The 14,635-nt window shown below is 45.7% G+C and overlaps 1 protein-coding gene across 1 annotated transcript in view; it reads right to left on the bottom strand.

The window, feature by feature from the left end:
• Window positions 1–399: 399 nt before the first annotated feature.
• Psg9 (pregnancy specific beta-1-glycoprotein 9) overlaps window positions 400–14,635 on the bottom strand; it is a 44,936-nt gene continuing 30,700 nt past the window's right edge. Inside the window, exon 5 of the mRNA XM_029532062.1 lies at window positions 400–764. Within this exon, the coding sequence (XP_029387922.1) occupies window positions 400–764 (365 nt within the window). The remainder of the gene's footprint in view (window positions 765–14,635) is intronic.

The raw sequence follows: 14,635 nt of genomic DNA, 5'->3' as shown, positions 1-14,635 counted from the left end.
GTGTGTGTATGTGTGAGAGAGACTGTGTGTGAGTGTGCATGTTTGAGATTGTGTGTGTGAGTGCATGAGTGTATGTATAGATACATGTGTGTATGTGTGAGCATAAATATGTGTGTGAGTATGAGTGTGTTGTCAGTGTGTGTGTCTGTGAATGTGTTTGAGTATGAGTGTGTGTGCATGTGTCAGTGTGTATGAGTGTGTGTAAATGTGTATGTGAGTGTGTGAGTGTGTGTGCATGAATGTGTATGAGAATGTAATATGCGTGTGAGTGACTTGTGTTGAATATGCATTCATGTCTATGTAAGTGCATATGTGACTGTGAGTGTGTGTGTGTGTGTGTGTGTGTGTGTGTGTGTGAACTGCAATGAACCCCATTTAGGTATTAGAGACCAGGGAGAATCACTTACGGTACACAAAGACTTCTACAAACAATGATTTTTGGTCATCTTCAGAATGGATATGTAGGCTGTAGATTCCAGATTGCTTCAAGGTGACATTCTGTAGCATCAAGGATCCGTTCGGGTACAGTGTCTCTTTCCCGCTGTATAGCTTTCCTTGTTTTGTTTCTTGAGATTTTATTTCAAACATTATAATTAGATCTTTGTCTATCGACCGTTTTCCTTTGAACCAGTGATAGGCTAATAGGTTGTCTGGCAGGTTGTGAGCAAGTAGAAGGACATCCTTCCCTTCGAGAACAGCAGGTGGCACCGACTCAATAGTGGGCTTCGCAGAGGTGGGGATGTTCCAGATGGTTAGCAGTGAGGCTGAGGGGGAGGGTAGAGAAAGACATTAATATGTGAACCTTTTATGTATAGAAAGACAGGTATCCTGTGTCATGAGTAGGTATCTCTGTTCAACAGGCATGTGTATGAATGTGTGTGAGTGAGTGTGTGCATGTGTATGTGAGTGTATGTGTGTGCCAGTGTGTGTGAATATGTGAGTGTGTATGTGTGTGTGTGAATATGTGAGTGTGTAAGTGTGTGAGTGTATGTGTGTGAGTGTGTCCATGTATGTGTGTCAGTGTGTGTGAGTATATGTGTGTGTGTGTGGATATGTGAGTGTGTGTATATGTATTTGCAATTGTGAGTGTATGTGCGTGTGTGTGAGTGTATATGAGTATGTATGCGTTTCTCTCCGCCCCTGCCACTGTTGAGGTCAGCAGCCTGACCTCTTTCCCATCAGCTTCCTGAGCTTCCTGTCCTTCTCATGTGGTTTGTCCAGCAGCACTGCCTTCCCAGGTGTCCTCGGAACCCACTGTTCCCTGTCCTCAGATGCACACTCCCATTCAGGGAATCCTGGGGAATGTATTCCTTAGCCACCCTTTCTAGTGACCCTGGATTATGGGCAGTGGATGAAGTCTGTGTGTAAATGTGTATTGTTGGCACAAGCACAGACGGTCATGTCAAGGACCCCAAAACCCCAGACCCATAGGAATGACAATGCCTTCCTGGGGTCAGGCTCAGAACGGCAAAATTCTTTCCTGGTCTATATATGGATGTTACAAATGACTGACCTTTAGCTAAAGCCAGTGTATGTAGAAACTGTCAGCCACAGCTTCCTCTTGCTGGGTGTGATTGTGTGTGTGAACCTGAGACTCTTCCACTGAGATTAACCAACCTGCCTGCCTCCTTGTTCCGCTGTATACAACAATCCTGTCTCTTCAACTCAGATGTACAAAATAAGTATGCCAAGTTTCCCAGCTCCTGTTGGTACATCTCCATCAGGGCTCATGGTCCACCTGATCCCAGTTTCTCTGTACATGTGTCTGTGTGTCTGTCCTTTCTCCAGGCCCTGGTCATGCCAGTCAGATTTTCAAGACCCAACCTTGTGGGATGCAACTTTGGGTCTCCACTTTCCGATCCTTCCCTGTGCTGTTCTGTTCACAGCTTTTGTCAGACATGCTCTCTCGATGCCTTTGGTGGTCTGTCTTTCTGCCTAATATCCTGTCTCTGTGAGGACAGGGATTTGTTTGATCCAGCTGTTACCCCAGTGGTGATAATAGGCTCAGTCACCTGGGTAGGAATGAGGAAGTGTCGCCATGATCCTGTATGTTGAGGGTTCAGCTTTGTAACTGTGGGCAGAGTATTTACTGGTCCAGGTTTTTTGTTTGTTTGTTTGTTTGTTTGTTTGTTTTTTAGTCCCTGCAAACATCAGGCCAGCAGGGAAATGATTTAGGTGTGGTATGAAACTCAGTTCAGCACAACCTAGTTAACCAGTGCTGGGACAAACTTCTGGAGTCTAACACTGGCTAATTTTAGTCATATTTAAGCACAGCACAATTTTGGAAAAAAGTATTCCTGTTGACAACTAACTCGTTTCCAAGTGTACAATGAAGCCTAAGATGTGTATCCATTGAGACTCTTTACAGAGCGCATATGGCTTCTTCCATAAAGATGGGTTCTTGTTGACTCAGAAACAATGCTCAAGATAAGGGTCTCCAGAGAATGTCTGAGGTAAACACAGGAGTGACCTGTCCCTAGGATAATCCAGAGGTCACACAGGCTGTTCTGAAGTACAAGTGACCGCACTCATAAGGATGAGTTGTATGAACTAAGAAGCAATGCTCAAGATTTAGGGGGGAAAGTCTGGGATAAACAAATACGATATTCGGGGGGGGGGAGGAGCTCCGGTGAAGACTGGCCCTTGCAAGGATAGCAAAGGACCAGCAGGTTGTAAACTACATCCTTCCCCTTCGTTCCCTAAGGAAGATGGGCCATCATCTATCTTTGAAGAGACAAGACTGGGTGTTTAACTTTCCTGGTTTCTCCAGTGCTTATCTGTGTGCACAAGGACTTTCATGCTCTACAATCTTGACACCTTGTGAGAATCAGTCCTAAGGATTATATTAGTCAGGGTTCTCTAGAGCCACAGAATTTATGGAGTGTCTGTACCTATTAAGGGAGTTCATTGTGATGACTTACAGCCTGTAGTCCAATTAGCCCAGCAATGCTTATCTGTGAATGGGAAGTCCAAAGATCGAATAGTTGTTCAGTCCCACGTGGCTAGTGGTTTCACTCTTGTCTTTGTATTTGTCCTTCCCCCTCATGGGCCAAGAGAAGCCTTTTGTCCCTTCCTAGAATCCTATACTCTCCACGAGACTCCAGCCATGTAGGGAACGGAGGAAGCCCCAAGGAATGAAGCGAATGTGTGCTGTTGATATACATGGCCACTTCAAGGTCCCCATAACTTCAGGCTCAGAAGGACGGCAAGTCCTTCCTCACTGGGCACTAGGTGGGAGTATGGACACTGAATACAGAAAGTGTCCACCATAGCTGTCCTCCTGACCCATGGATATCTGTGCCCTGAAGACTTCTCCCCTGCAGAGACTGGTTCTAGGACTGCTCCAACTGTTTTCCACAAACGCCACCTCCTCACTCAGCTGTACGCATTGACCCCTCTTCCCTGCCCAACTCTACAAAACAAACATGCTGTGCTCCTGGACTCTGCTGTTTCTCCACCAGAGATCCCAGTCCACCGAGCCCAGCTTTCCTGTGTGTCTGTGTGTCTGCCTGCCTTTTCTTCATTCCCTTGCCACCCCAGTGCCACCAGATACACCTCCTGACTGTGGCACACCCAACCTATTCGAAGTCTTCCTGCTCACTCCGAAGGTTGTTCCCCTCACCTGTAAGCAGGAGCCCCTGCCAGGGGACACACGTTGGGGGAAGGGCTGAGGGGGGCTCCATGATCTGTTGTCGGCTCTGTCCTCTCTCTGTGGAAAAGAGCTTGGGCTCCAGCACTGCCCCCAAACCCCGATGGCCCAGCCAGGTCAGTTCTGTTGTCCGTTGTCTCTCTGATCTGAGTTCATCCTGGGCCTGGACCTTTCAGGGTCACATGGACTAGGAACAGGGCCTGTTGTTAGGACTCCCTGTTCCCTACCCTTCTGGGGTTCTCTGCTCCCCCTTCCCTGTGCTTGACTTCAGTTCCCCATCCCCCCACAGACTGAAGTGGGCCCTTGTCAACCCCGTCCACCCCAGCACTGACCTCTGTTGTGTCCTCGGCCTGAGGGCTGTTTTCATCACAGAGGGAGGCCTTGGAGCCCCAAACTAAGGGTGTGTTTCCTTTTGTGACACAGAAACACAACTAGCTGTTCACCTGCCCTTCTCAGTGACTTCTAGGCTCTGGGACAGTGTGACTTACTCTCAGCAGGAAGGTGATAGGGATGGCTTGAGAGCAGACAGATGGGTTAGCTGAGTCACGACTGGTCCCAGTCAAGGAGACCAGTTCTCTATCTGTCATCGGGCTGGCCTATGGACACAAATATAGAAACAGAAAGAGCTCCAGGTCCTGAAAAATGCAAGAGGAGGTGACCGGGGTATTCTGGGCTATATTTTCCTTGGTAGAAGGCACAGAGAAGGAAGGACCATCCAGAGACTGCCCCTCCCTGGGGATCCATCCCATAAACAACCACCNAACCCAGACACTAGGCCGATGCCAACAAGAGCCTGCTGACAGGAGCCTGATATAGCTGTCTCCTGAGAGACTTTGCCAGTGCCTGACAAATGCAGAAGTGGATGCTCACAGGCATCCACTGGACAGAGCACAAGGTCCCCAATGAAGGAGCTAGAGAAAGGACCCAGGGAGCTGAAGGGGTCTGAAGCCCCATAGGAGGAACATCAATAGGAACTAACTAGTACCCCCAGAGCTCCTTGGAACTATACCACCCATCAAAGAAAACACGTGGCGGAACTTGTGGCGCCAGCTGCATATGTAGCAGAGGATGGCCTAGTCGGTCATTAATGGGAGGAGAGGTCCTTGGTCCTGTGAAGGCTCTATGCTCCAGTACAGGAGAATGCCAGGGCCAGGAATGGAAGTGGGTGGGTTGGGGAGCAGGGGGAGGTGGAGGGGATAGGGGATTTTCTGAGAAGAAACTAGGAAAGGGGATAACATTTGAAATGTAAATAAAGAAAATATCTAATTAAAAAAATTAAATGGAGGAAAAAAAAAAAGTCCAGAGACCGTCTCTGTGTATCAGCAGAGTGTCTCCTCTCTGTCCTTCACTCAGGTGACTTTCCTCCAATCTCTCCCTATGGGTGATGCGTGCACAGGTTCCCCCTACTGGGCAGGGGAGGAACTCAACATGCTTTGTAGGTCAAGGTGTGGGCAGCAGGCTGCATATCCATGCTTGATCCAAAGCCAAGCTCCTGTCTCTGGGATTCCATTCTCTGACTGTTACTTTGTGTCTTAATATCACCCCGCCGATGACATGAGAAGACTTGTGGAGGGACTCTCTTGTGTCCTGTATGGAAGCATCACCTGCCAATAAAAATCTGATGGCCTGTTAGCTGAGGCAGGAAATGGGAGGTGGGAGTTCTGGCAGGGAGAGAGGAACTCTGGGATAGAGTCAGCGGGGGTGGGGGTGGGGGAAGAGATTCGCCCCAACTCTGAAGAGACAGATGCATGAAACTGAGGAGAGGTAACCCGCCATGTGGCTCATAGAGCAGACAAACAGGTTAATGAAGTCCCAAGCTCATGCCTGGGCATTTATTTATAAATGATCAAGTATCAGAGTCATTACTTGGGACCAGGGGAGTGGGTGGAAAAGTCCATGGTTGCAAAGTCCTGCTTCTGGCACCAAGGGCTGCAGCAGAAATGCCGACCAGGCACCCAGGGAGATGGGCTCTGGCCTCTAGGCTGCAAAGTTGATCATCTCGACCCTGCTCACTGTGGTGTCCCTTCACTCCAGGGCTCCAACCTGTGTAAGGTTAAGTGTAGGATAATGGTGAAAGCTGTCTTGAGATTTCTGGTCCAGAGCTGGAGAACTAGGAGGATGAAAGGTATCAGGGGAGGTTTGCACCCCTGAGGGTTTGAAGAAAAATCTAGCTGTGTGTCTTTTCAGGGTTGAGATGGAGGGATATAGAGTCTTTATGTATAAAACCATATTACCTACAAATATAGACGCCTCCTTTTCTATTTGTATCCCTCTGACCTCCTTCAATTGTTTTATTGATCTAGCTAAGAATTCAAGCAGTATACTGAACAGGCATGGAGAGAGTAGACATCCTTATTTACCAATCCAAACCAATCCTGGAGGCAGGATTTCCCTCAGTGTCTTATGTGCGGATTCTCATATAATTTTGGGGACTCAAATTAAAATAACGCAAGCAGCATTAGGCTAAACCCACTGTAGGCATAAATGTATCTCAACCTACTTTAATAAGTGTTCAACCTCCTCTCTAGCCCACCACCCACCAGAGGTAATGGGAAAGAAAAGTTATTAAGACATGGGGGAAGTGGGCCTGTTTAGAAATAGTTCTTTGGAGGTGATCCCAATCTTCATTGTCAGGATATCAGTAGTTCAGTCCAGTAGCAAACACCAAATACAAATCAGCAACTGCAGTCCAGTTGTCTTGGCAGTTACCCCACATAAACTAGCACTTGTAGTTCAATCCAGAAACCACAAGGCTTGCCAACCGGCCTGAGGCTAAGAAAGCAGCAAGAAGCCACAGGAACCCCAGGAGAGGTTCTTTGGCAAGTTTCTCTCTATGGCACCAGCACAAGTGGAGCTCAGCAAGGCAGTGTAAGGTAAACCAATACATGCGTGTCATTAGCAAAGAATAGTGAGGCGGAGCAAACCAAACCAATGCTCTAGCTGCCACCGTCTGTGGGGTCATAAGGTTCTGCACATCATGCATCCTTCCACGTTTGTTCTCTCACCTGTATCTGCTTCAGGAAAAAATTCTCCTATGTGTCTGCTTTAGCAAAAAAAAATCCTTTCACGTATGTGCCCCAGCAAAACATTCGACATAACTGACTTTCCAAAGAAACCAGAAGTTTCTACTTCAGTCCACTCCATTAAATGCAACCTATACCCGGCCTTGCTAAACTGTCCAAGAACATGAGACTAGTTAGGTTGTGGGCCTAGGGGAAAACCTAATACTATTATTTTGCCAAAGGAACATACCAATGAAGCGACTCCTAATGACACACTGCTATGCTTATAGATCAGTGCCTCACTCAACCACATCAGAGAAGCTCCTTGCAGTAAATGGGAGCCAACACAGAGACCCTCAACTGGAAAATGTGCAGAGAGTGAGAGACTTTGGAACACTGAGCTCTACATGGGATGTTTTCATCAACCTCCTCCCTCCAGGGCCCAGGATCTGTGAGGAAGAGGCCGAAAGGTTGCTAGAGCCAGTGGGGATGGATTACTCGGAGAAAGCAACGTCTTCCAGATTAAAAAGGACCAATGCACGTATGACCCCCCCAGTGGTTGTTGGCATGCACAGGGCCTGCACAGGTCCAAGTTGGCCAGAGTCACAGATTTAAGAAGGGGAAGTGTACATGGTGTTTCAGCTCTAACCAAGAAGCTCTTTGTAATTGGTATCTGATTAAAGGAAAATCAGTTCTCTCCCATGAAATGTCACAGGGTGTACTAACCACACCGCAGGGCAGGCCCCATGCCCAGGATAATTGGCTAACACAAAATGAACTCAACTGCATGGTTTTGCTTTGCTCTGAGCTATCCCCGTCCCAAGACAGGGTTTCTCTGTATAGCCCTGGTTGTCCTAGAACACTCTCTGTGGACTAGGCTGACCTCGAACTCAAGAGATCTGTCTGCTTCTGCTTCCTAAGTGTGAGATTAAAGGCATGCACCACCACCACCATCTGGTTTTGCTTGGATTTTGTTGTTGTTACTAATGTTTGTTTTTGTGGGTTTTAAATTATCTTTTTGTTTCAGAGAGATATTGTAGAAAATTTTAATCCTGACTCGGAGTTTCTACCCTGCCTTGGACCATTTAGTTCCCAGATAAAAGACACACACAACCTTCATGTTTACAATAAGCCTTAATCAGGACTAGAGGTGAGCAGATAACTACCCTCTGATCTATTAGAATCTACTTTCCTGTCGATAACCCTGAATTATTACTCACTATTTACTATATTCTCTTAACTCCAGTTGGCCAGCCTGGCTCACCTAACCCATGGCAGCTTCTCCTTTTTCCTCCTGCACCTTGTTCTTCTTCCTGATTTTCCTCTGACCCCAAGTCCAGGAAACCTAAACCCCACCTACGTCTCTTCTACCCAGCTATTGATTGCTGGTGTCTTTCTTTATCAACCAGAAATAACTTGGGGCAGAGTCACATAGTCACTGGGGTCTACCTGCAGACTTGGAGGCCTACACTTAGCATCACAATAGACAGCAAGATTAACCTCAACAGCAAGAGGGGAGAACAGAAAGCTGGGTTAGTATGGGAATGGGAAGGATCTAGGAGAAATTGGGGGAGGGAAGTATATTGTATAAAAGTTTTTAAAATTAAAAAAATATGTATATGAAGAGAGAGAGGGTTGTACAGAGCTTGGGTTTGTGCACTTGGTCAGCTGATGAGATTTTTGTGAGGGACCTGAAGATGATCTGTGCAGGTGGCTGCGTTTATATGCCTTTCCTGAAGTCTATAAAAGAAGTTATATAACATATGTGACATGAAACGTATTTAAACTAGCTCAAATATACACGTCAGGGGTATTCATTACATTAGGGTGTTGTGCTTTGTCACAGTCTTTCTAGAATCTGTCATCACAATGGGCTTTTTGTTGCCATCGCACAGTGACATCTTATGGCTGCCCCACTTCAGCCTCTGCAAACCTGGAATTTGCTTTCCATTTATGACTTTGTATATTCTTGATATTTTATTTCTTTGTAATTATACAACGAATTCCATTTTTTTCTGACTTATTTAAATAAGGTGTTTTTAGGTATGTTTAAGGTGCAAACTGCATCTGAACTTTGTCTTTTTTTTTTTTTAAGATTTATATTTATTTTGTGTATGTAAGTACACTGTCACTGTCTTCAAACGCACCAGAAGAGGGCATCAGATCCCATGATGGATGTTGTGAGCCCCATGTGGTTGCTGGGAATTAAACTCAGGACCTCTGGAAGAACAGTCAGTGCTCTTAACCACTGAGCCATCTCTTTAGCCTGAACTTTGTCTTTTTTTAAAAAATGTATACTTCTCTCATACAGTACATCCTGACCACAGTTTCCCCTTCCTCCTCTGTTCCTAGTCCCCTCCTTACCTTTCCTTTCCCCCAGACCCATTCCTCCTCCATTTCCCTTCAGAAAAGAGCAGGCCTCCCAGGGATATCAACCAAGCACAGCATAACAAGTTACAGTAACACTGGGCATAGACTCTAATATCAGGGCTGAGCAAGGCACCCCAGTAGGAGGAAAAGGGCCCCAAGAGCAGGCAAATGAGTCAGAGGCACCCCCACTCCCACTGTGAGGAGTCCCACAGTAACACCAAGCTACACAACCATAGATATATGTGGAGGGCCTAGGTCAGACCCATGTAGACTCCCTGACTGTCAGTTCAGTCTCTGTGAGCTCCTGTGAGCCCTGGTTAGCTGAGACTGTGGGCTGTGTTCTCACAGTCTCCTCAACCCCTCCCGTCTCTTACAACCCTCCCCCGCACCACTTCTTCAAGATTTTTCTTTCTTTCTATCTGTCTGTCTATCTATCTATCTATCTATCTGTCTATCTATCTATCTATCTATCTATCTATCTATCTATCTATCTATCTATCTATCAATCAATCATCTATCAATCACCTATCTTTTCATGCATAGAGTGCACTTTGATTAACTCACCCTCCTGTATTACCCCATCCTTCCTCTGTGTCCATCCTTACCCCTCTATGTCTCTGTTAGTCCCCTTCACTCTCATTTCCTTTCCACCCTCTATGCTCTGTAAATGAGAGAGAACTTTTGAGACGTGTCTAAGTGTGGCTTATTTTGCTTAACGTGATGTTCTCTAGTTTCATTTACTTCTCTGATGACTCAATTTCCATCTTTTTGGCTGAATGATACTCCGTTGTGAATATATTCCACATTTTCACTTAAAAATTACCTATTTACTATTCAGTTGATCGATTGATTAATCAGTGTATGTGCACATATGTGTGCACATGCATGCGTGTGTGTGTGTTTGTGTGTGTGTGTGTGTGTGTGTGTGCGCGCGCGCGTGTGTGTACACATCTAGAGCTCAGTGCCCTAAAATGCTGGAGAAGCACTGTACTACTGAATTATACTCACAGTCCTTATAATTTAAGTGTTTTGCGCTGACATGGAGAGTCTGGCCCTGGCTCTGCTGTTCAGCATGGCCCCAGATCACCAGGCTTCAGTACTCCTCTCCTTTCAGCCTCCTGGGCAGCTGAAATGATAGATGTCACATCACCACGCCTGGTTGCAAGTGGATTTGGGGAAATGAGTGCATTATGTGATAATCCCCCTGAATAGATTGCAAAATATTTCCATTGCTACCAAGTTTGAGTACTCTCGCAGTTAATTCCACCCCTAAATTTGAATTCTCAGCACCACTAATTACACCTGTCTACTCATGGATTGCATTTAAATGGCATTTAAGTAGTGTTTCTTTGTATCTGGCTTGTTTTGGATGATATATTTTCAGAGTCCAGTTTAAAAAAAAGACTGAATTTTTGCTTCTGTTGCTTGGGATGGCCTGGAAAGAAGAGACTCATTCGATCCCAGTGGTATTATCCATTTGATTCCTGTGGAGACAGGAATAAACCTCAACATAGTAGGCCATATAAAGCATGTCTGAGGCCAGCATCATGCTATGTGGAAGAAAAATTCGAAGCATTCCCACTAAAATCAGGACAAGACAAGGATATTCACTCTCTCCACTCCTGTTCAATCTAGTGCTTGAAAGAGCAATAAGGCAACAGAAAAAAAAAGGGATACAAATAAGAAAAGATGAAGTCAAAGCATTCTTATTTGCAGATGTTATATCCCTTAAAGACTACAGAAAACAGCTGACAAACCCATTAAGCAACTTGAAGTATTGCATCCTAGATATTGTGCAATTTGATGCCTGTCAGCCATTTCCTCAAGAAAAGGCTTGAGGGTTCTCTGTCCTCTGTCTCCCCCTCTTTCTCAGCCCTCATGGCGATTACAACACGGCTTCTGTCTGCCTGTCGACATGTCCTCTGTTCCCGCAAACAACCACCCTTATACTAGATCTGTTGTATGGGGTGATTCTCAGGGGCCACCTAGGTACGGGCCTGCCGTGGGCCCCCTCGCCACATTATATTTCATAACAGGCAGTAATGTGTGAATGAAAAAAATGGAGACAGGACTGCTCCTGAGTATGGGCTAAGAGGTTTACTGTCGATATGAGGGAAACGCAGCGGTATCTGGGAGTGCCCATACAGAATGGAGCTGGGCCAGCAGACTGAGGGGAGAGGGAGAGAGGAACCAGAAGGCCAGAGTGACCCAGGAGACTAAGAAGCCACACAGCCAAATGGCTGGGTTATAGAGGGGAAGGAAGCTGGGACAGGGACATGAAGCTCAGGGGCTGGACAGGTTGAGGGAAGCCTGTAGGGTCTGAAGCACTGAGGGAGCCAAGACTGTAACAGATATTGGCTGAGCTAGACTGGCACCAGTGGCTGCTTTGATGTGTTAAAAAGGCACTCCAGGAAGTCGTTGTTCTGAGTTTGAGATCTAGCATCCAGGCTTTTGTTGATGATAAAGAGGAGGCAAGGTCTGTTCTTAGAACTACTTCCTGCTGAACCTGCTGCAATGGTGAGGGGGACCGGGAGCAGGAAGGCTGGTATGATGACCAAAGAATGGGGAGAGAGGCCTGGGGGCTGGGAGAGATCTGTATCACTAGCTGCTCGACTTCCCTGGGACCATCTGTGGCTAGGGAAGTGCAGGCTTGCATTGGTTCTGGAAAAGTCCCTAGAGATAGAGCCACGATTAAGGTAGAGATCACCCATCCCTCTCCGGAATTCCCCTAATGTGATTTAAATAGGGCCTGTCAGCTCACGTTGGGGGTCTCTCCATCTTTGTGTATGGTAGAACGCAGAATGCTGGACCTTTGCAGAATAAAACACTCTTTGCATTTATATACTATTTGAGTGTGGGCTATCATTCTTTGGTGAATCGTGGACCCTTACAATGGTATAGTGAGTGCTTTACTGGACTAGACTAGTAGCTTATCCGAACTCCATTGATGAGTATTAAAATTGGGAGCGGTTAAAGTCTTAGGCCTTAATCCGCTCTCTTATAACTTGCATTTACACATCACAACTTAGGATTTCACATCCTCAAACTTTTGCAACTAGCATTTATACACCTTAGAACACGTGCTTAGACACTCAGAACTTACAAAAAATTTAAAACCCCCACCCCCATTTCATCCCAGTACCATGAGAAACAAGTGGTTGATTGCTGTGAGCAGCCATGGCAAAGGGGAGCCCCTTTAAATAGAGGAGCAGCAAAAAGTTACCTTGAAACTTTTGAAGACTTTGACTTCATCAGCTCAAAGCCGGCTGGGCTGGCGAGGTAAACTGTCTGGCTTTCTGAGGAGGGGATCACAGCTCTAGAAGCAGTGAACAGAGAAGGTAGCCCCAGCCCTGAGGATGGCGCTGGTTGCTTGCCGCCTTTAGCAAAGCTGCTGTTAGCTAAGTCTTCAATGCCCTCAGGTATCTGAGAAGTGTACATTATAGCAGGAAGTATATTCCAAATGGCCTATGTACCAATTAAAATGGCTCCCATGGTCACGGTAGCTTCACTGGGGACAGTGGTTGGTCTTGGCTGCCATACAGGATAGCATTAGATATTCAGCTACCACACACAGCAGAATCAGCCTTTTTCTGTCAGACCCAGAAGGTCTGAGAGATTTTTCCTGGAGAGACGGAACCTGGAAAAACTGACCTCAGTTTAACAAGGCACAGTATGGCAGACAAAGTGTTAAAAGAGTTTGGGATTGTTCAGAGAGTCACCCGTCTATTAGTAAATTTTAACAAAAAAGAGAAACTTTTATTCCTGCACTGGTGCCAGGTCTACACCTGGGACTCTGGATTTAAAAGCCACCTCAGGGGCCAGACCAGGCAACTACAAAAATTAACCCTTAAGAGTCTTTAACATTTGGACATCCAGTTTTGCTTTATAGTTTTTTTTTCAGCACAGACATTTTACACTTTTAAACAAAAAGTTAGCTATCAACCTAATGCTATCCACCACAAACCCAATAGTGTCCACAGTTTGGGCAGAGCCCTGGGCAGATGAGGCATGGGACCACAGTTCAGGTAGAGTGGTCTTCTTTGAAGGAGGCCTTAGGGCTGCCACAAGGCGATGGCATGATGTCTATTGTTGGAAGCCCTTTTTATTAAACATTTTAAATGAAATATTCAGCAGATCTCTGAAGAGTTTTTTTTTTTTAAGATTTATTTATTTTATGTATGTGAGTATACTGTAGTTGTCTTCAGACACACCAGAAGAGGGGGCATCAGATCCCATGACCCTATTAACAGATGATTGCGAGCCACCATATAGTTTCTGGGAACTGAACTCAGGACCTCTGGAAGAGCAGTCAGTGCTCTTAACTGCTGAGCCATCTCTCCAGCCCCTCTGAAGAGTTTTTGAGGGCCATCTATTAAATATATCTGACTTAATAAACTTTACATGTTCTAGGCCTAGCCTTGAACACATATACAGAAGGTGAAATAAAGCTTATATTCCTATCAATGAACTGCATTTGTTCTTATCAGGACAAGCTGAGTTTTGAGAATGTTAAAGAATTTGATCATTTATAAGACGACTGACTATTAGCCTGTACGTCCTGATTATAGCTGAGAAAATTAGAGTTCTTGAACTGAAGCTATTTTACTATCAGAATAAGACTTTAAATCATACATACAACTCACAGAGAGACTGGGAACTTTATAAAGCCATACATATAGCCCACCGCGAGATTGGGAACCTGACCGTTTTTTGATCCTCTTGTGGTACACCATCATAGACTATCACAGTTTCTTGTATGTCTCAGTTTCTCCAAATGGCCAAAGCTGAAGGAGTTAGCAAAGGCAAAGGGGCCAGATACCCAACTTCAAGTCAGCATCCGTGGGCCTGAGCAGACTTAGGTAAGGAGAGACAAACTGCGTAGGCCATGGTCTTCCGGCATCGGAAGACAGCAGGTGCTCAGGCCTGGGTGTTCTAGTGGCGGTCCTAGCTTGTTAGCTTCTCATCTCCTCCCCACACATTAAATCTTTCTTTTATCCTTTCTAATCCTAGTTCACTCTGTTTCGCCAGCCTCTGATATTCTTTATCATCAGTAACACACATCTCAGTTTCTCAGTGTCCACAACCCTGGCCCTAGCCTATCTCATGACATTAAACCTGTTGGTCTTTTTAAAGCCATGGTTTCAATCAGCAGATCCATCCAGGGATGCCAATCCCTGATAGTGACTGGTTGGCATCAAAAGCCAGCCAGAGTCAAGCAGCCCCAAGCCAGGAGGTGACCCGGGCTGATTTTTTTCTTCTTCTGACAATTCCTACTTGGTTCTGCTTCTGGCAGTGTTTTTCTGTCTTGGCCCTTTAAATTGATTTCTCAGGCCTAGTCCTCCGGGTCCTGAGCTGGTGCATTCTGTTAGCTCAGGTGTGTATTTGGCCATAGCCCTCGACTTGAAGTGAAAACTAGAATTGGCAAAATTAGTAGAAGAACCTTGACATATATCCCACCGCTGACACTTGCAGACTCAATGAATATTGAAAAGATTCGAGGCCAGGCATTTTTGGTTATCCTGAGATAAAAACCAATGTCTTAGTTAGGGTTTCTATTCCTGCACAAACATCATGACCAAGAAGCAAGTTGGGGAGGAAAGGGTTTATTTGGCTT

Source organism: Mus pahari, chromosome 19 (assembly GCF_900095145.1).
Source record: "Mus pahari chromosome 19, PAHARI_EIJ_v1.1, whole genome shotgun sequence".
Lineage (NCBI taxonomy): Eukaryota > Metazoa > Chordata > Mammalia > Rodentia > Muridae > Mus > Mus pahari.
This window is presented reverse-complemented; position numbering and strand designations above follow the sequence as displayed.